Source organism: Coloeus monedula (assembly GCF_965178545.1).
Source record: "Coloeus monedula genome assembly, chromosome: 8".
NCBI classification, from domain to species: Eukaryota; Metazoa; Chordata; class Aves; order Passeriformes; family Corvidae; genus Coloeus; species Coloeus monedula.
In genome coordinates, this window is record NC_138788.1 from 22,725,989 (window position 1) to 22,748,669 (window position 22,681).

At 35.7% G+C, this 22,681-nt stretch overlaps 1 protein-coding gene across 1 annotated transcript in view; it reads left to right on the forward strand.

Moving 5' to 3' along the window:
• MYOF (myoferlin) overlaps positions 1-22,681 on the forward strand; it is a 63,387-nt gene that overhangs the window by 28,993 nt on the left and 11,713 nt on the right. Inside the window, exons 19-38 of the mRNA XM_082286265.1 lie at positions 445-561; positions 923-1,100; positions 1,924-2,048; positions 2,544-2,650; positions 4,940-5,132; positions 6,184-6,339; positions 7,332-7,463; positions 8,748-8,911; positions 10,627-10,741; positions 10,859-10,964; positions 12,523-12,665; positions 12,961-13,134; positions 14,334-14,445; positions 15,593-15,670; positions 17,446-17,627; positions 17,720-17,878; positions 18,037-18,135; positions 18,434-18,595; positions 19,113-19,278; positions 19,889-19,965. Coding sequence (XP_082142391.1) covers positions 445-561; positions 923-1,100; positions 1,924-2,048; positions 2,544-2,650; positions 4,940-5,132; positions 6,184-6,339; positions 7,332-7,463; positions 8,748-8,911; positions 10,627-10,741; positions 10,859-10,964; positions 12,523-12,665; positions 12,961-13,134; positions 14,334-14,445; positions 15,593-15,670; positions 17,446-17,627; positions 17,720-17,878; positions 18,037-18,135; positions 18,434-18,595; positions 19,113-19,278; positions 19,889-19,965 — 2,745 coding nt within the window. The remainder of the gene's footprint in view (positions 1-444; positions 562-922; positions 1,101-1,923; positions 2,049-2,543; positions 2,651-4,939; positions 5,133-6,183; positions 6,340-7,331; positions 7,464-8,747; positions 8,912-10,626; positions 10,742-10,858; positions 10,965-12,522; positions 12,666-12,960; positions 13,135-14,333; positions 14,446-15,592; positions 15,671-17,445; positions 17,628-17,719; positions 17,879-18,036; positions 18,136-18,433; positions 18,596-19,112; positions 19,279-19,888; positions 19,966-22,681) is intronic.

Consider the following 22,681-nt stretch of genomic DNA (forward strand, 5'->3'; position numbering starts at 1 on the left):
TTTTTCACTTCTTTTTCATCAATGAATTAATTAATTTTAATGGGTTTTGTTTCACATTATGCACCCCTTGCTCTTTCTTTTTGAATAATATTTTATACTGAAGATTAATAAGGAATTATGATAGTATTTTCCATTCCTATCTGTTTTCATTTTGAAGGTATTTTTGAAGGAGCAGCAGTGGTTTTGATGATTTTCACTAACTGCACATTTGCATGCATTTGTATTTCTTCTTTCCTTGTTTGCATAAATATGTTTTTCACTTCTAGCATTAAGTAAAGCCAACTGCTTTATTTCACTTGTTCCAATATGTACATCCGCCTCTGCAGGATTTTTGAGAACACTTCAATGAAGCCAGAATCATGTACAGCTGAAGAAAAAATATGCTACTTTAGGGCAAATATATAAAACTGGATTAACTGGATTTGATATGTGTTTATGTTACAGGGAGAAGGAGTTGCTTATAGAGGGAGAATTCTGGTTGAACTATCTACAATATCTGAAAGCAAGCCTCTTAATAAAAAATTAGAAATGATTCCTAATGATGACTTACTAGTTGTTGAGGTAAATCCTTGTTTTACTGTCACTGTTGGTAGTGGAGATGTGGCTCGGCTGGTTGGTTTTAAGAGAGTGATCTAACTCACTAAATCAGTACAATAAGGTTGAATCTTCAAACTAAGAGAAATGCTTATTGGTGGCTGAGGAGTTGTGGCTACAAAACTGTTGTGCCCTTGCAGCAAGAAGTGTTAATTTGAAACATTTTATAATATCAAATACAGTAATTAATTATATATGTTATATTTTTTGCTTTCTTCTCAGAAAACAGTAAAAATATTAAAGTTATTATTTCCATTAAGAGATTGCTGTTGTTTTCTATAATTGTGGATCCTGTTTTGGAATGCAACTAAAAAGGTTGCTTTCGTAGAAATACCAGCGCCGACGGAAGTTCTGCTTGGCTGCCGTGTTTCATTCTGCCACAATGCTGCAAGACACGGGAGAGCCCATCCAGTTCGAAGTGAGCATTGGCAACTACGGCAACAAGTTCGACACCACCTGTAAACCTTTGGCATCAACAACTCAGTACAGTCGTGCTGTTTTTGATGGTAAGGATGCTCTGGTTTAGGGATTAGATACTCTAAAATTGTCTTTTTGAGGTGCTGTTTATGGCTTTGGAATGTCAGCCCAAACTGCACTGAACACCTCCTGAAAATGTGACAGAAAAGAGTGTGTGTGGCTCTTCACAGCTCTTGAGATGAAGTTGCATTTATGGAATGCATGCTGCAAGGCCTACTGAGGTTATTAATGAAATTTTGAGAGAATTCAGTGAAATCTTTTGATCATGTACTAGATGTGCACAAAATTTGCAAGGAAAAGAAATCACATTATTTTAGAAGTATCAAGAATTAAGTAGGAAGAACACGCTTTGAATATTCTGATTTAGAATAAAATAATAACTTGTTTTTAAACCATACATCTCACAGCCTAGAAAAAACCAAACTATCTAGATCACAGGAAAATATATTTTGGCTATAATTTTTTTTAATTAACTGCAAAGAGTAGTTCTTTTTTCCCTGTTTGTTAAATGAAATTGTCAGACTTACTCTGGTAAATAATTATTTGAATATTTTATTTCAAAGAAAGACTTATATTAATGTGCCATCAGCATCAGTAAGTTATGGGAAAAAATAATCAACATGTTAACAGCTAATTTATTTTTAAAAATCTGTTGGATTTTGAAACAACTTGAAGTGAGTGTTTGCCATTCGACAGATGCTACAATGGCTTGAAAATACAAATTCTTAGATGAATTTGGAGTAGCTTGTATGTTCTTAATGATTTGTAGTACATAAAATAAATATAGCAACAGTGTACAGTATGTATTCCTGCCATGAATTCTAAATCTTACATACAAATGTTTCACACCAGGTAATTATTATTACTACTTGCCATGGGTAAACACAAAGCCAGTTGTAACGCTGACTTCTTTTTGGGAGGACATAAGTCATAGATTAGACCCTGTGAATGTAATCCTAAACATGGCTGAAAGACTGGTAAGACATTTAAAATCTCTCTTTTGCTGATAGGCTTCTCATTTTTACTTTTTTTGATTTAGAGGTGTAATCAAACAGCGAGTTTTTGAGCAAATTATGGAAATTTTGTGATACTTTCTCTCCTTTTTTCTTACTCAAAATTAAAAGTAGCTTAGTGTAGCAAATGGCACTGTTAATCATAGGCCTGTATTTTAGCAAGGCTCAATACAGTCCTGCTTGAATCCACAGGGAATTCCCACAGGAAAGAAGAGTCCTTGCTGTTGGTTAGGGGCATGTTAAGTCTGTGGAATTGTTATTTGCATGTTTTGTTAATACAGTGGGGGAGAACATCAGAATAGTCCTATTAAATATGAGTGAAGTTTAAACACCTGAGTCTTTTTTTTGGTTTAGCCTTTACACGGACAAATAAATAAGATCAAAATCCTGAAACTCCTACTGACCATAAACTACAATGGAAGTTTATGAGTGCAAATTCTTTTCTTTTAAATTCCTCAGCAATCCAACTTAGCCACCTTAAAATCAGGAATGCAGGCTAAAATGTCTGAAAACCAATTAGCTGAGATGTGGTTGAAGCTGATTGATGAACTTGCAGAAGGTATAAGGTAAAAGAATCTTTTTTTATCTCTTACATTATCATTCTAGGCCTGCTCAGAATCTTCGCTATTGCCTCTGCTAAGTCAGAAAACAAATTCTGAGGACTATAAAACTGACTAACCCCTGAATTGACCTAAGAACTGAAATTCCAAAAGTCTCTGAAAGTAGTAAAACATCATGGATATTGCCAATGAAATAATCCAGCTAGTTGTGTAATTCTCCTTTATCTCAGGATAGTTTTATTACTGACAGTGATAAAATAAAACAGTATCTCTTGAAAAAATCTAAGGGAGGACTGTTCTGAAAATAGATATTAGGTCTCTCTTCTGCCTTTCTTCCATCCTCCCTTCTTTAGAATTCCTCATGTACCTTTGGTTTACCCATGTTTCAATGTTATTCCTGAAACTGAAGAGAGAAGAAAGTCCAGTAATTTACTGGTAAGCCCAAAATAAACAAGTCAAAAGGTATGCAGAGATTAAGGACCATAAAGATCATACTTTTGAGTAAGCCTCTAGTCAACATGTCTGTATGTATGGGAGTGTTCAGAGAAGGCAACAGGAGTCAGCATTTAGAGTTTTGAAAGAGAAAAAATTCTAAATAGAGAGGAAGGATTTGTATGAGAAAGAGACATTAAAAAGGAGGTATTGAGATGGGGAGAGTAAACAAGTGGGTGATAGCACGGGAAAAGGAAAGGGAAAATGACAGAACAGTTATTATCCATAAGAGGAAATAAAGAACATGAAATGAGAGAACAAATTCATCAAGTTGTAGAGCCAATATAAAAGTAAGCAGAGGGAAAAACAAACAGTGGAGGTCAGTATATACTAGCAAAGAATTACATGATAGAAAACTTATGTAAAAATATAAACTAGTAACTTCATAGGATGCTGTGATCTGAAAGAAAGCAGAGAGAAACAACTCACAAACTTCAGGAAAGTAAAAGGTGAAGGTCACATGGAGCCATCTAGTGAGTGTGGAAACTTCAGGTCAGTTCATCATCCTGACACATATTTGCACTGTTATTAATTCAGGCCATTATTTTATAAAATATCACTCAGCAATTATCGAGCAATAGCACTTAGACATATCCACCAAATGAACTTCCTGTTGCTCTTGGGATACAATTCTCTTTTTTGATTTTTTTTTCAGCAAACTCAAAAAACCTCTGTCAAAGACCTAGTTCCCTGCATTGAATTCATAGAAGACTTTTCCTTGCTGTGCTAAAGTTTCAATGAGTTAGGAGTGTGAGAGGGTTTTCAGTGCACTGCTTAAACCTAAAATGATGTGACTTTCTGGAAGTTCTGATCCGGTGCATTTGATTCATGTCTAAGTAGCTCCCAGGGCAGACAGCCCTTGCACTCAGATTAGTAGAACTAACTGTAGTGGAAGGCACAATAGTCAGTATCAAGGTTTTACAGAATCAAACCCCTTAGAAGTGCATCACATGTCATTAAGTATAGGTCAAAGAAGAGTCAGTCTTTTCAAACTAGGCAGTGTCTTCAAAAGTTTTTTAACTTTTTGTAAAGAATCATATTAAAGATGTTTTAATGAACTCTGTTAAAGGGATACAGTCATTGGTCTTTGAAAAGCAGCCTTTTCCTCAAACCTCTACTCAAAAAAGCTCATTTTTCCTACAGAATTGGACAGCACTGTTATGCACATGGTGTGATTTTTTTGGGGTTGTCCTGTGCTTAGCCAGGACTCAGTGATCCTTGAGAGTCGCTTCTAACTCAGGATGTTCTATGATTTCTTGGTTGCACGGAATAGTTACTCTGCCCTCTGGTGACTCAGAAGTTCTGTGTCATGGATTTCTTTTAGACTTCTTTGATGTTTTCCTGCCAGAGGGTTAGATAAGTCTAGTCATAGACACAAGCCATATTTGTCTGTTGAGTTTCTGGGAATATACTCTTTCAGTGAAGGAAAGGAACCTAATCTTGGTCTGAAGGCACTGATTTCATTTTTGAGATTTACATGTTGAGACAATATTTTTTTACTGCGAACATGTAGAGAAATGGATTTTCCTTGGTTTGATTGGCAGCAATTGCATTAAAGCAAACACATCAAGATGTTCTACCTTGATGCTTGTTATGTAAGTCCAGCCTTTCCCTTCCTTATTATAAACACCTTGTCAGGTGGACATCTCTGCAGAAATAGATGCAATAGCAGTGTTCCAGTGGTTTTCAATCACAGGAAATGATGGCACTCAATCCTTTGCCACTGTTTGCATGTCTGCATTTAGAGTGTAGCTAAATAAAATCCACTTAGATTATTAACCATAACAAATATTCTCTTTTCAGTAAACCATTTCCTCTCATAGAAGGGAAATCTAATATTACAGTCCTTGACACTCAGATAGAAAAATTGCGCCTCAAGTCTCTCAAACAGATTGGAGAAGCAGCAGCAAGGATGAGAAGTGAAGCTACTGATGTGAAAGCCACTCTGACAGAAATTGAGGATTGGTTGGATAGATTACTGCAACTGAGTGAAGAGGTTAGTGCTGCACAATACCAGTGATTGGTTTAGCAATACTGGTTAGTTTAGCAATACCTGTCTAACACAAATGGGTGTAAAGTTCACTGCTAATCAGTATCCACTCTCCATAGAATAGTAATTTTAGGTGCTGTGAAAGTAAGCATGTTCCCGTCTGTAATTGCAATTTACTTAAACAAAACTCGTGTGTTAGCTGTTCTCACTGAGAATGTGTGTTGGGTAATGATCACGCTGTGATTGGTAGAACAGACCCTGTTCTGTTTAAGTGACTGTATTTTGTCCTTTCCTTTCTTCCTGAGTTGCAAGTCACTTTTTTGGTTCAGGTACTGCAGGGTGTATGTTGAGTTTCCATGGCTTGTTAGCTGTAGTAATCAGCTTCTAACAGAGTTAAATCTGTTTCTGTGGATTTTTTTTTTAATTTTCAGCAATGTTTTCTGTTTTCATCTTGGCTATCTCATAATTGCTTTTCACAGCTTTTTAGAAATGGTTTTATTTTTAATATGTTGCTTCTGCTCTGTAAAGCTACTGGTTAAAAAAAAAAAAAAGAGCAGTTAACTGGCCAGACTTGCAGCTAGCTCACAAAGGTGGGCACAGAACTCCAGAAAGGTAATAGGTGGTTTCTGTCTTCGCTAAAAGTCTTACGAAGACATACCCTTAACATGGAAGCATCACAAGCACTTTAATATGTAGCAGGTCAATCCAAATCATCAACAGAAGGCATCAGTCACTGCCATTGCCATAAGAGAGTCAAGATACAAAATATCTCTAGAAAAATTCATAAAGGATGTAAGGATTGTTTTTTTAATAAAACTTACTTGCTTTCCAAAAATCTTAATGGTATTTTTATGATTCTTTCAGACCTATGTATTGTTTACTTGCAAAATAAAACTATTCCCTCTATTTATCATAAGTTTGTGGTGATTCTTGATTCTAAATGATAAATCCTTTGACATAAACCCTTATTTATGTTTCTCTTTTCTAAGACCTAGATTAGTTTATTGTTCTATTAATTACTCTTCTTAACCCTCCTTTCCCCACAAATAATCTGCAGCCACAAAACAGTATGCCTGATATAATCATATGGATGATCCGAGGGGAGAAAAGACTGGCCTATGCTCGTGTTCCTGCACACCAAGTGCTATACTCCACAACAAGCCCTGAATCATCTGGTAAATATTGTGGAAAGACCCAAACAATCTTCTTAAAGGTACTTTATTTCTCCTTAAGAAATGATTAACTGCCTAAATTGAGATGCCTTCTGACATGGTTGTGAAACATGCAAACAAACTATGAACAATGAGGTGTCAAACTCAGGACAGATTAAAAGCCAACTGCTTATTGCTTCTTCAAAGTATCAGAGTTTTAAGTCCATCATAAGCCAATTAGAACCAGTACTGGCCAGAACCAGTACTTTGAGACTTTTCTGAAAGAGCTCAAAATTTTGATAGAACTTTAAAGTGTTACTTGAGTTGATATTTTGGGGTTCTACATGAATGGATGCTTTCATAGGGAATAAAAAGTGTGAGTCAGAGAAGTTCCAAAAACCTATTCAAAGTTTTGGATGGTTTTCTGCAAGCAATAGAGCATGCCTACACCCAGAAGTTGTCTCTCTGAATTGGGTCTTACTCTTGAATGGGAATGGCTTTCTCCATTTAAGTTGATACTGTATTCAGTTGAAATAAACGTAACCAGAAAATAGCAACCTGACTGTGAAACAATAGCACTTACAAAGTTTGTCATTTTACTAGTAGTTACAGTGATGAATGCTTCAGTGCAGACAAGCCTGTATCTTCATGGTTTTATGCAAACCCCCATTGATTCTGCATTTACTGAACCATCCCTGCTAACCTCTGCATTTCCAGAGTCTCCCAACAAGAAACTCAAATATCAACACTGAAGTTTTAAGTTCTTGTCAAAACTAAAAACTCATTGCTGAATGAAACTTGGGAGAGAATATACTGGAACAGGGCTGATATTACTGTTAGTGTACTTGGGTTTTTACATGCCCGAGACAGGTAAAATTTAAAGAATGTTTTCCTCCTGAACTACTTACTACTGACTTTTGAGAAAAAAGCACTACGGGAAGAGATAAATAAATATGTATGGTTACTCATATATCTTTGTTACTGTGTATATTTTACTGAAAGCTACAATACCTGCATAACATATCAACGAATAACGTTTTTGTTTTTGTGCCAGTACCCACAGGACAAGACGAAAGATGTCAAAATGCCTGCAGAGTTGCGAATTAACATTTGGCTGGGGCTCAGTGCAGTTGAAAAGAAGTTTAATAGCTTTGCAGAGGGAACATTCAGTGTTTTTGCAGAAATGGTACGTCCATCACTGCTTTCTTACTTCAAACTTGGATGTGAGTGTTGGGAATTCAGTGCAGTTGGAGCTTCTTTGTGTGACGGACAGAGAGTAGTGTTTATTATAAGGAAACAAGTAGACCTCATTCAAGGCAATTAATGATTGAGTCCATTGTACCTACCAGATGAACTTCAGCAGACCAGGTTCTGACCTGGTTAGTCAGGTACAAATCTGGTTAATTCCAGTGATTTCAAATAAGTTTATTTTAGATTTTAATCAGTGTAATTAAGATTGAGAGCTAAACCATTATGTTTTGGCATGTGAATAACCCTTTCTTTTTTTAATTGCTTCTTCACTTCTACAAATTATGCTTGGATACAATTGATTTTGCTTAATAATGGTTCTTCTGTAGCAGTGGAAAATTTACTGTTGCTGACAAAAGGCTATAATACAATAACATTTCAATGAGAAGAGTTAAAAAAGTCAGAACACAAATGCTTGAGATAGTCCCACAGCATATAATAGAGGTTTTGAATGGAAGTGGTAAGTAGCAGGTGTGTTTTATATGCCACATCACATAATGGTGCATACAACCCCGTAGCAGTAAAATAGGTAATAAAGACATTTTTCCAGTGGTGTCAGCATTGCACCTGTGCTTAAAGATTTAGTAAGTCACTTAAAGCAATGGGTGTTCAAAGCCATTATTTAAGTATACAGTTTAAGAGGCTGTTGAATATCTCATTTGTTGATCTTCAGCAATCCAACAATTTTACACGAATAAGAGCAGAAAACTCAAGACCATCATAAACTACAAATAATGCCAGGAGGGGAAATAGACTATTTAAACTGGACTGACATCAGAATCATGCCCCTGGTAGCTACTGTGATAAGATTTTAATTCAGTTATACATATTACAAAATAAAAGGTTTTAAATAGGAGGAGATTTGAGATGGAAAAGAATGACAATCATGCATTTAGGGAACAGAATGAACTTGTTTGAATAATGTAACAGAATTTTATTTAACAGAGCTCTAATTTTGAGAAAATTTTACTGTAGTTGTAGGGAGGCATTACATTGAGAAGATTGTTTACCAGGCAGCACAGAAGAAAATGAAAGAAAGAAGTTAATAATGACATTGCAGACTAATGTGGAAAGGGAATACTTAATTTTAGAGGAAGTAAAATGTAAAATTATAGTAAAATGATTCAGTTGTAATAGTTACATAAATATATATTCATTTCCCCCCTAAAAGCTGTTTCTTATTCCTAAGTAATAATTGTATTTTTGCTTTCTTCCTACACAGTATGAAAATCAGGCTCTGCTTTTTGGAAAGTGGGGTACCTCAGGACTTGTTGGTCGCCACAAGTTTTCTGATGTTACAGGAAAAATCAAACTGAAAAGAGAGTACTTTCTACCCCCAAAGGGCTGGGACTGGGAAGGAGAATGGATGGTTGATCCTGAAAGAAGGTCAGATTTTTTAAATTTTATGCAGGTAGGAATAAAGGCGTTTGTGGTGTTGAGTAAAAGCTCTTCTCTGTTTTGCTGGATGAGAAAGAGATTTTAAGCAGAATGTTCCAGGACAGCAAAAACCAGACAATAGTCAAAGCTAGTTAATAGTGCTAAAATTAGCATTACCTTTTTAAAAAGTAAAACAAAACAGGCAACAGAAAGAAAGCATCCATTTCTAAGAACTAGCTTATGGTTTTGCAGTCCCCGTGTTATGATGGCTCTATTGCTTATATTCTCTGGGTCTCAGTGCTTCATCTTTTAAAAAGGGATAATAGTAGTATTTCATGCCTAGGAAGCTACTACAAGGTTTACATGTGTCTGTGTGAGATTCACTGATCCTGCTGAGATGCTTTCAGAGAAGACCCTTGGATTGGTGGATCTTCCCTAGAGAGAAACTTAACCCTGGCATACAGTATAAATCTGCAGTTCATGCTGTAGTGACATTATTACAGCATCTGCATGGGCATTCACAAACACTGGATGTTTTTTTTGTTTATTTCATTAAATATTGAAAAGTTCCATTGCCATTGCTAAACACCTGACACAGGTTATTTCTCAAACGGACTCAAGGCAGGCGGTGTTTTCAGTATAAGGTTGTGGTGCCATGTGACAGCTCCTCCCCAGGCAGACCAAATTTGTGAAGTGTCAGTCCTTCCTGAGCTCTGACAGGTTCAGTCTTGCTCTGCCAGAGGTTTTCAGCTCTGGAGTTGTGCCAGTCTGACTGTGTTGCCACACTTTAAACCAGACTGGGTACATTATTTGTTTTCATAAGCAAAAGCCAGCTTGAGAAAGAGACTCTTTTTTTTTTTCCTAAAAGAAAATATTTGGCCCATTTTAAATTCTTGTGTTCTGATGGTGAAAAAGATACAGAACTGCTGCTATAGAAAAACTGTGCAGGGAAAAATATGTGCTATTATTTGATCCATTTTAAAATTTTATCAGTTGTAGGTATGAATGGATGGTGTTTTGTTTCTATGAAATTGGTCATTTTTATGAATAATATGACATGAAGAAAATCAGTAACATGGAGGTATTTTCTCAGATAATGGAAAATCCCTTCCTGTTGAAATGCCTATTTTTTTGCCATGCAGCTGCTTCCACTGGGAGATGATCTGTGGCTCTATTTGGTCAGCAAATGGCAGTGTGGAACACACTTTGGTGCCTTCTGAACCAGAGTGAACCACCAAGGGAAAGCAAAAGGCTTTTATCTGATTTAATGTTCTTCTATTTCTTTTACTTGCAAATTAGAAAAATATTAGCCAACTGATTGCTTGCCTTGTCAACAGCATAAATGGAAACAAAATTAAGTACATTGCCAAATTTTAATGCATACATAGATGCACGTGCTTTAGAGATGCGTATAATTCATACACAGTCCAGGTCTCCTACACTTAAATATAAGATGTTTTTCTTTTTCCAAGAGGACATATTGGAAGCAGATCCTGAATTAAAGAGCAGTTAAACGTTCCTGCTAGTCACTCATATTTATGAATAATGTTCCTCCTAATGCTTAATGCTGCTGGAGTTTCTTCAGTGTTTTTTTCTGTTTCCTTCATATAGATGGACAGTCCAGAATACCACCATGTGTGCACATTCTGTACTATGTTTCTGTATGTCCTCTGTAGTGAACTAATGTGGGTTTTATTTATAACTGTATTTTTTTGGATATGCAGTTTGTTGACTGAAGCTGATGCTGGTCATACTGAGTTTACTGATGAAGTATATGAAAATGAGAGTCGCTATCCTGGAGGGGAATGGAAAGCATCTGAGGAGAGTTTCACAGATGTGGTGAGACTTAAATTTTTCACTGGATAAGTACAGGTTTAAGGGAAGGAGTACTATGTTTTGCTACACAGTGTATTTACTCTACTAATGCACAAAACTTATATTTTCCTTATATGAAAGAATGGAGAAAAAGCCCCACCCCCACGTGAATTCACATGTCCTTTTGGATGGGTGTGGGAAGATGATGCTTGGAAATCTGATTTAAATCGAGCAGTGGATGAACATGGTAAGATTTACTGTTTATCTGCTGATTATTAGGACAATCTGCTGTATTTCATAATGAAGGAGGAGGACACATGTCAAAACTAGCAATATTCTGGGCATGATAGTGGTTGCCCTATGGAAAAATACCAAGGAAGTATTTAGATAAAGGTGCTTAAGGAATCAGATAGTATGACACTGAGAAAGTGTTCACTGTCTGCATCTGTTTCTACTTCCTTTTTAATGGATTAATAGCAGCAATTGAGGGGTTTTTAGAGAAGTCAGAAGCTTGAGACCTGAAACCTCTGTAATTGCATCAAGAATATGTGGCAAAGGCAGGTTTGGATCTGTCTGGTAATTTGCCTGTGAACTTCTAGCCACGGGATGAGTCATCAAATAATTCCACAAAGTGAATCAGGAGGTCTGGGGACTAAAGGATGTGGGAAATCTTCTTGTGTTGGTCACACACCACACAAGTCTGGGAAGGATTCTTTTATTTCTGAGAGTAGAATAGCGGCACTGAATTTGTGGCAGGGGAGCCATGCAGGACTTATCAGGATGAAGCGTTGGTTATTAGGCAATTCTGAAATGAAAAACACTTCAAAATCTTTCCATGAAGAGTCAGGTGCTGCTAGACAGAGATTTTCAAACTGTATGTACTACTAACATGATCAGGGTAGAAAATCCTAGTATGCTTATTACTGTTGTCAGCTTAGAAAGTTGGGGTATAAACAACCTCACAAGACCATAATTTGGATTCTACAGCAATAGGAAAAAGTAATCAGTGTCTCCTAACAAAGTATTTACAGGAGATTAAGTTGATGGTTTGAAAACAAAATAAATTATTTTTTTTAAAAAGGAAGATCATGGGAGAGAATGGAAAACCCAGAATTTTGCAAAACTATAAGGAATTTTTGTTTTGTTCTAAACCAGATGAAAACTCTCAAATAGTTACTGCTTTTAAATAAAAAAATAGCTGGCTATTAGAGTAGAAAAAGAAACCTTATATTTATCTTAGAGTACTGATATCTGTCTTAATTGGAACTTCTGGTAGAAGTCTGTGGTAAGTTTTTAATGACATGAATTAAAATTAAGTTCTGAGTCTTAGGTACTTGGCAATTGAATTATACATAGACCAAAAATACAGTAACAGGTTTACCAGTTCTTAAAGTTCTATGATCAGAGTTCATGTAGTTGGTGTTCTTTTAAATGAAAAGCTGTTGGAGTCAGAAGAGTGCACAGGACTTTTAACTCTTATTTAAAATTAAGGATTACTTTTTCCTGCAGTGAAGTATGAAAATGTGATATCAACATCTGAGAAAACAAGAATACAAAGAAAAGAACTTTATTATATCTGTTTTAATGTTGATATTTTTATTGTCACATATATTACAACTCAGCATCACTATAAAATGTCATCAGTGGCTCCCTGGCTATTGGGCTGTAAGGGTCTGCAATGCTGAACAGTCTTGTGTGATAAATCTTCATCCTCTGTAGGTACAGTCACTCTATTCCCCGTGCTTTTTTACTTAATATCTCGCTTGTATTTCTGAAAATACATCAACCTATTGATTCTGTTTTAGGATGGGAATATGGAATTACTATTCCTCCAGACACTAAACCCAAGTCATGGGTTGCTGCAGAGAAAATGTACCACACACATCGACGACGAAGACTGGTGCGGAAACGTAGGAGGGAACTGTCTGAAGGAGTTACAGCAGGAAGGGTAAGAAAAGAGAGATCCAGTCAGGACTTGCACATTTTAACAGTTTGAGGTTTTGGGTTTTTTTAAAAGAACTGCATGAGATTACTCATTACCTGAGTAAAGAAAAAATGTAATACCAACCAAAAAAAATCTTGAACAACCGTTTATGTTTTCATTATATTCCCTTTCTTTATCTTCTACGTTGACGCTTCTAGCTTTGGTTTATGAGGGAGTTTTTAGGCCTGCCACAGCAAATGCTGCTTTTTTTCACTACAGTTACACAACACTGTGGATAACAAGAATTTGTATCTTCTAGGGAAGGTCATCATATGAAGATCAGGAAGGATGGGAATATGCTTCCCTGATTGGCTGGAAATTTCACTGGGAACAACGCAGTTCTGATACTTTCCGTCGAAGACGATGGAGACGAAAAATGGCTCCCTCAGAGACACATGGTGCTGCAGCTATCTTTAAACTTGAAGGTGCTTTGGTAAGGGACAGAGTGTCAAAAAGGTCTTTCAAAGGTCAATCTGTTAATTTGCAGTAAATAAACAAATATATCAGCCATTTTAGCCCCTGAATTGTTAAACTAATATATAACTGAGAAGCTAATACAGTGTACATTGTTTAAATTATTTAGTCTGAAAGGGACCACTAAAGTTGGGGTAGAGATTTTTGTATTATTACTATTTTTTAATATTTTTATTACATATACAATATTGTATATCACATTATATATATGTTTTATATTTTTAAAATCTTACTTATTGCTTTACTTTTCAAATTATTTTTGTTAGTGCATTATGTGAGATTTAGCTCAAAAGGCCAAATTACTAGATGAGCCTCCTGTAAATAAAGTGAAAAGGTAGCTCAAGCTTTTCATGCTTTTCATGTAATTTAGATATTTTAACATCAGCACAAGAAACAACAGGTATGGAAAAAGCTGCCCCTGATGAGTATTTGCTTGTGTAAACAACCAAACACATGAAAAGATAAGAAAGTGGAGGAGCCAGAATTTCACATGACATGGATAGATGAGCAGAATGCAGTTATTCCTCTAATTTTCAGGTTAACACAGCTTTACAAATAACCTCTATTTACCAAAATACAAACTGTAGCAAATAATGTGAAAAGGCTCCTTTGTTTTTGTAAACTATATAATGATTCTGAGTGTATAGCATTAACAAAACTTTGCACTTTTTTCTTGGTTTGTTTCTCTTTTTTTCATCAAATGTTGACCAGCAATTCACTGATGGAATTTTCTTTCTTCACTTAATTTGGTTGCTCTGAGTTTAATAATTCCTCTTTCCATTTTGCTTACAACTGTAGTTCCTGCACTAGTGCTGGGATGAAGCCTTAAAGCAGTTCTCTGCTGCAGCACTGTGCAGAAGACCTGTGACCTTTCCTCCACCATGAACTGATAGGTAGCTAGTACATCTCCAGAAATAAGAAATTCTGGAAGCAAGATTAAATGATTGCATATGATTTCTGCACAGCTTCAATTGGCAACAGGAAATGACCTCTGGACATGAGTAAACATCCTGTAAAACACTTTTGCTCACAGAAGTAAATTATTCCTTGTCCTGGAGGAGAGATGGAAATCCATAAATTCCCACACATAGTCCATTTCTATCAAGTTTCTTCTATGTTTGTAAATAGTCAATAACTTTGTTCTCTATCTAACTTCAGGGAGCAGACAATAGTGTCGATGATGGGGAAGGGAAGAGTTCAGACAAAACCAAGGAGTCAGCTACAAAGGTGTTTGGTGCCAATACACCAATGGTTTCCTGCTATTTTGACAGTAGGTTCTTTAAAAATACCTTTCTCAAAAATCTTGTCTTTTTCATTTTGGTCTCAAACAGAATCATAATTCTTTGTGGTTTACATCTGGCTTTATATGCCTTCTGGAGTAATTACTATCAGACCCTTGATTGGACCCTATTTAAATTATTAAGGAAAAAATCCAGTTAGTCATTTCAGTATTTCAGTCCACTGTTACACAGATATTTTTAAAGCCTGTGTGGGACAGGAATTTTAAGGGTAAATTTAATTTTTCTATTGGTTTAGGTCACTTAACCAGCTCAGTGCAGGATCAGACAATGCCTGGGCCAGAGGAAGCAGTACCATGTAGTTGAGTTGGTAAAGTGAACAAAACTGTAGCTTTGCCAACCTGGATTGGTTTTGAATGCTTTGTAATCACTGTAATGTGAATCACAAAAGCAGGGATGTTGAGATGGGAGCCACCAGTGCTAGTTAACAGGAATAGAGGCCAGTCGTGTGACTTAACATCCTTTTTGAGGAGCTCTGATTGGAACACTTGTCTTTATTTGAACTCTGCAGAACTTGATCAACTTGCTGGGAATGGATGTCTGTATCTTAAAGATTTCAGAACCCAGGGAACATTGTTGAAGTTGCTTTTTAATAATGACCACAGTTGGAGGAAAATGGCACTTTTTCTTGCCAGAGGTCAGAGGTTTCAGCTCAATGAGGTTCTGTAGTGGCTCAGATTTTTTCATGGGCTGAAAGGGTTAGACATGACATCTTTTCAAGCAAAGCTGTAGTAACTTAGCTGAGCTAAAAATGTGAAACACCCAGGATCTTGGAAGTGCTGTAGTGAATACTTAAGCACAGGAGTGCCCAGTTCTTGATTGTCTTTGGATGAGCTAGATTATCACACTGTTTCAAACAAATTTTTGAATAGAAAGATTTTTAGATGATCATATGGTGAAAAAAGCCCAAATAACATTAGTGATATTTTTTTTTTCATTTCTGTGTTGTGTTGGAACAAATGTTCTCAGGTGCTAGCTGATTGGTATTCATACTCAGCACATGAAAAGCAAAAATGTTACTACAGTGCTTGTGTTATAATGGTAAGGCATTAAAATATCTTCATTACAGAAAAGAAGCCTGTATAATGCAGTTGAACTGGTTTTATTTATTTGATACAGGAGTATATACTTACCACCTTCGCTGTTACATCTACCAGGCAAGAAACCTCATGGCTTTAGACAAAGACAGTTTTTCAGGTATGGAAAAATCCTGCTAAAGGTGCAGAAAACCCACTTTTGCCATGAACTAGTAGCTTGATTTATTTGGATGCAGAATATCTTGACTCTTTAAGGTCTGTGCATAGGTCCCAGCTACTGAAACTACACCGTAAAGAAAGTCTCAGCTTTATTACGTATGACCTGAATTTGTTACTACTGCCCCAGAGGCTGCTGCAAACAAAGTGCTCTGTTATGTCCTGTACCAGCTGCTGCCAGTGAATTCTCAGTGAGGGAATGGGATTTCAGATAAGGTCTGAATTTCCCAAGGCCCTTCCTTTTGCCTTGGATTCTCCTTCTAACCAAAGTCTATGTGCAGTTTGTTCCTGCAGGAAGCTTGCACAAAAGCAAGGATGAAGAAAGCTGGATGATTTCTTCGTTACTTATGTCACCAACTGCCTCTCAGTGTTCAGTGTGTCTTATTAACTGATTATGTACATGAACATGTGGAAAACTACACTGTGCCTTACTGATAAGCATGTCTTTTATTTGTTTATACGTGTGTACTTCTTGCCCATGTATTTCCAGCTCTTAGTTATTCCAACAGCGTTGTGTCCATCTGGCATCTTTGTAGTCAGACTAATACCCAGCTTTCAAGTTTTGCTAATTCAAATCAAAATTTCGCTGGAAAGTCACAGAGCAAATTGAATTTAGGTTCTGTAAGAATATGACTTTACGCTTCCTTTACGGAAGTTCAGCAGAAGACAAAGCTGAAATGAATTTTCTTTCTCCATTACCCTCCATTTGCATTCTTTCTTTTTCTCCCTTTAATTGAGTAGGTGTGATGCCTTTGTTACAGAGGATGCAATGCTTTACAAATTTTAGTGCTATTTTCTGAAATGAGGAGGGTTTTGTAGGGCTGCCTGCGTGTATTTGGTGTTATTTCAATATGCAGCACTTTAAAGCAATGCAAAGAAACAATTAAAAATGCCTTTAAATTGCATATGTATAATTCAGGACAGGCATCTCAGATGCAGTCATATATAAACTAGCTCATCTACATTTTATTTTCCTCTAAAATTTGTTTGAAGAATTAGCCAGATTTTGTAAAACTCTGATCATATACCTTGTCAGGATCTATTGAAACTGACCTAAAGATAACCTTTGAAATTGCCTTTAGTCCTTAGCAATTGCAATTTGTACAGGAAACATTAATGACCATCATCAGATACCTTCTACAGAGCTCTTGATGATTTAAAGGCCTGCCGAATACTGGGCCTAGACCACTTTAATCATTCAGCTGTTTCACAAGAAGAGGTTGCTGTAAACAAGCATGTTTGAAACCTAACCATGATCTGAGCAATATAGCCTGGGAGAATTTGTTGTTTGGCAACTAGTCAGAACTAGAATTATTTCTTTGTGTTATTTATGAGGCCGTACAGTTGTATATCAATGGAGACAACAAAAAAGTTTCTATGGACAAGATTTAAAGCAAGATTAGTATAAACAGTGTTTCATTTTAGTTTTCTGGTTATCTTTCTGCTTTGAAAGATATTTTATCATTTTCATTTATTACTCTGTTAATCAAGCCTTGTATAAAGGAAGCGATTTAGTAATTGAATGGAAATTGCTCTATTAAATGTTAATTACATATTTGTGTTCATTTTTGTTTTACATAGAATGGTTTATAGAACTGGTAACAACAGTAGAAAAATAACATATTACATTTGATAAGAATTGTGATTGTATACCTTATGGCTTGATGTGGTTTTGTTTGTCTGTAACTCTGTGCTTTCAATCTTTGTATGATATTTCAGATCCATATGCTCATGTTTCTTTCCTCCATCAAAGCAAAACAACCGAGGTCATTCATTCAACTCTAAATCCTACATGGGACCAAACTCTAATATTTAATGAAATTGAGATCTATGGGGACCCACAGTCAATAGCCCAAAACCCACCTAGTGTTGTTATTGAACTTTTTGACAGTGACCAAGTGGTAGGTGAAATCTTTTTACCCTGATTGCTTTTTTATTTATTTATGTTAGTTGACAACACATCAATGGCTGTTACTGCTGTTTTTTATTGCAGGGTAAAGATGAATTCCTTGGAAGAAGCGTTTGTTCCCCCATGGTCAAGTTAATCCCAGAAGAGGACATCACACCAAAACTGCTTTGGTATCCGGTAACAAATAATGGCAAAGCTAGTGGAGACATTCTTTTTGCTGCAGAACTTATTTTGAGAGACAAGGTGTGTATTTCTCCTTTTTTTGTGTGTGTGTAATATAATAAGATACAGTATATATTCTTCCATGATGAGACATTATGTGAAGAACTGTCTTAACACTTGCAAGGTATTTCATCTAAGGAAGATGGTAGAAACTAATACTCATGTTTGTGTCTTAATAGGCTGGTACCAACCTTCCAATTCTTCCATCACAAAGGGCACCAAAGCTTTACATGGTCCCTCAAGGAATCAGACCAGTAGTTCAACTCACTGCTGTTGAGGTATGGTTACTCTTAAACTAACTGAATACAAGTACAGTCTTCTCATCCTCTGGACAGGAGGCTTGTGTAAGTACTTAAAGAAAACAAAAAAATTCATAGTGAGAAATACTCTGTTCTTTAAGTAGTTTTGAATTTCACTGTTTCCACTTATTTTCCTAGAACTAGAACCTTGAAAGATTTTGCCAGACACATTTTATTATTGAATATCTTTATTTCTTCTTTCCTACTTTTTGAGTGTTAATATTAAGCATATTGATATCCCTTCCCACTTTTGCTTATATTGGATTTTATTTTACAGATTCTGGCCTGGGGGCTGCGAAACATGAAAAACTACCAACTGGCACCTGTTATGTCTCCAAGTCTCATTGTGGAATGTGGGGGTGAAATGGTGGAATCTGTGGTGATCAAAAACCTCAAAAAGACACCGAATTTTCCATCTTCTGTTCTCTTCATGAAAGTTGTACGTTACAAAAACCTATATACCACCTATCTATAGCAAAATAAGTTGCTCCATAGTTTTAAAGTTCAAGGGTTTGTTCTGAGTAGAAAGCTCACACATCCTTTTTTGATTTACCATAAGCAATTTGTGAGCCTGAAAACTGTAATAAAGATCATGTAAACATGTGTGTACAGTCACTGGTAAGTTGCGCGATTTTATATGCACAATCCAGTGCAGTATATAATTTTTTTTTTTTTGAAAAGGCATCAATTTACCTGTAGATGTTTGGCTACTTTCTTATTGCTAGGATGGGAGCTGTGCAAGAGTAAAGAAAATTCAGGATTTGGGGCAATTAAAATTACTCTTACTGACTTTTATTGACTCATAAAATTAGAAGTTTTCATTCACCATACAGCCATAAAACATGGTAGTTCAATATTAGGTAAATGAAGCAACAGCTCTGATTTAGGGAAGAAATCTTTGTTCTTTCTTTTTCTTCTGTTTGCATTGTAAAAAACCTCTAACTTTGTATTTTTAGCTTTTGCCAAAAGAGGAGTTATACAGTCCATCCCTTGTTATCAAAGTAATAGACCACAGACCATTTGGACGGAAGCCCATTGTGGGACAATGTACTATTGATTTATTGGAAAGCTTTCGCTGTGACCCCTACACTACTAAACAGGACATTGCACCACAGCTGAAAGGTAGGAAACTGGAAAATGATACGTTCTGCTTTCTTGTGAGATACTAGAATTACCTACCTTCAGTGTTTACTCTGCATGTTGTACTGATGAATAGACATCTTGTGTTGTGTACTTAGTTGGAGATAATGTTTTCTGAAAGGAAAAACACCTAAAAGAGAGTGTTAATTAGTATAACATTCTGTGAAACATAAGAGGGCATAATGCAAAGGCAAGTCCACTCTTGGACTTGATGTGCTCATTCCCTGAAGTTCCTCTTTAGTACCAACTTGGAAGTTAACTACCTGGAGATCACCTCTGCACTAGCACCAAAGTAATGATCCAGTATTCTAGCAAATATGGTCTGAATACAATGCTGACATTTCCTCTGCATTTTTTCAAGTTTTGCTCTTAATTTGAATACTGTGTATTTGAGAAATGTTTGTATATCCTGCACAAAAATATTTTGTCTGTTTTTAGCAAAAAGTGGCAATGAATTGCTTTCTTTAGATAAACATATAGCCAATGAATTATTTTACATCTTCTGTAACTGTCTGGATTTAAATCTGATGAAACTGTTTAGTAAGATATTTTTCCTACAACATATTGCCTTAATAAAACCTTTGGCTTACAGTTAGTCTGCTCTCTGCTGCACTTCGCCAGGATACAGTAATTGATATGGAAGACACACAGCCACTGCTAACAGCTCAGGTAATCTTTGAAATTTGATGCTTGACTTTGTTCTTAAGATCTCTGATTTCTGAGGAGCTATCTAGACAGCAAAATTGTCAGAAACATATGCAACCCTGTGGAAAGCCAGATTGAAGAAAGGTACTTGGTGACAGGAATGCGAAGGAAATATGTTAATCATTTTAATCTTTGTTTTCATATAGTAAACATCAAACTGTAGCATTTTGTGCTGGTAAAATTCACCAGTAGCTTAAGAATTAATTCACTTGTTCAATAGCTATTGAAAGCACATGATAGAACATTACCCAGTTCCCACTGATGGTGGCTAGAGCAGCTTGATTTTGCACATACTGACCAGTTCTAGATAAAGGAGTTAGAACTAGGTGTATGCTCTGGTCCTTCAGCCCTTCGTTTTATCACAGTCATGGCTTTGCCTCTCTTACCTTGAAGCCATCCAAGCCCAATACCACTGAAACAATGTTTTTCTGCACTAACACTTCACTTCTTTCCTTTTCTGTTGTGCCTTGTCTCTTTACTGCTCTGATTCTTTCGAGACCACCACAATACAGTTTTACTTTCCAGGTAAAAAATAATTCTGCTTGCATAATTTTACTCTTGTGTTGAAACATGACTGAAGACAGATTCCAAACAGTACATTTTCAAGGAAGAAATGTCAATTCTTTTAGGACTGTAAAATGTTTCCTTTGCCTAGTGTGTTCATAGATTTCTGATGGCCTGCTATGTTAAAGGAAGCAGAGGAGTTATGCCCTTTAATATATAGCAGTTTTGCAGACTCTTAATCCACAACTTTCACTTTTGAAAATGCAGAATATTTGACATTGTTACAGCAGTCCCAGAGTAAATACTACTGAATGTAAACTTTTGAACTGTTACTGCTATTTGAGTATATTAATGATTGCATTGTTCTTCCTTCATCTTTTGTTCTTATCATCATCACATTCAGAATCTAATTTCAATACATCATAGACCATGATCTTGTGATTACTGCCATCATACATGTAAATTGTCATTAATATTTAATTTAGAGCAGTCTCACTTTTATCTGAAATAGGTTTTCTCTTCTAACATATTTGGTATATATTCTAATACAAGCTAGAACAGAGAACTATTATTCCCTTTTAAAAATATAAGGAAAAATATTTAGAAAATAAAGAAGACATAGCACTTCAAAGTCACTGGTAAAATTGGTTATATTTGTGTAGTTTATTTTGACTGCAAAGGGAAAATTTTAAATGCCACATAAACAGAAACACAATTTCTTTTAGTTTGGCATCACCCAAGCCAAATATAACCCTAGATACAGTGAAAGCATCCATATTAGAGGAATGAAAACTCAAAACAATCCAAATGGAAATAAGTAAAACTGTGGAAGGTGTAAGTGCTATGCAGACAACACCCTGAGGACACAAAATGCCAAAATTTCATCAATTACATTCCAATTTCCAGTGTTTAAGCAGTATGTCAACAGCACTCAGCAAAATGGCTTCTCCAACAGCAGTGCATGTATGTACCAAACTAATGCATGCAGGTGACCAGGACGGGGTTGGATGGGGAGGAATGTTAATGTATGGAGTCTTGAGGGGGTACTTCTCTTGGCAGTTTGGCCACAGAGAGATTTTGGAGGAGATGATGCTCACAAGTCCAGTATGATTAGTTATATTAAGGTATTCTTGTCCTGAAAATCTTACTATGCATATAGAATATGTATGAACTACTAAAAACTTCATTTTTGTGTCAACTTACTTAGAATCTCTGTGATAAAAGCACAAAATGAACAGGAATTATTTCACCACACTATTAATATTTAAACTTTGTTTAGAAGTCTACTTCCTGGAAAATAAAATTACAATTTAAAAATTTCTAACTCTGAATTTTCTAGGGATCCACTGCATCTCTTCGATTTTTTTTCCATAATTCCAAATTGTTCAAAAAGCTAATAGTTGATGTCTTGACAACTTCACGTATAACAATCTACAGTGGAGTCACTGGGTAGATTTTAAAAAGGACAGTAATATTACGTTGATTTTACCATGTGAATATTTCACTCCAAAATCTCCAATTTATCATATGGCATTTTATTCTGTATTTTGGCATTCTGTGAGCACATCTTGATTACAACTTCTAGTAACAATAATATCTAAATACTGAAGACTATTATTTGCTCTGGGAATTTTTAAAGAAGATCTTAAGGTTTTGATTTTTTTTCCTCCTTAACTACTTCTTCCCAAAACTACCAAGTGCATTATTTGAAGAGACATTTGAAGGTATATCAAGGGGAAAAAATAACAAACCCAAAACATAACCCCTGACTTAAACTCTTCCAACATTATTCTTTGATGGAAGATTCAGAGTTCTACACCGTGTATTTTGTGTAGAGACTTTAAATTGGGTGTTTAAATTATGATTGCATAATTATGCAAGTTAACCTTTGCATTGTCAACATTGTATTTAAACAGTATTTTTAACAAGTGAAATTTAACTATGGCAAACTATTCAAAATTACCTCATGAATTCTGCCCATAATTTGCTGGTAATGATGTTGTTTCCACAAAAAAATCACTCCAACTGTCTTTAGAAAATGACAGTCCCATGCTAATCTGATAAAAATATGCTGTACTTATATGATTTGAAGGTAGACAAGACTAGTAAAACAAATAGACCTGAACATCCCAGCAAAATAATAAGAGAACAGAAATGGGAATAAATGAGAATGATA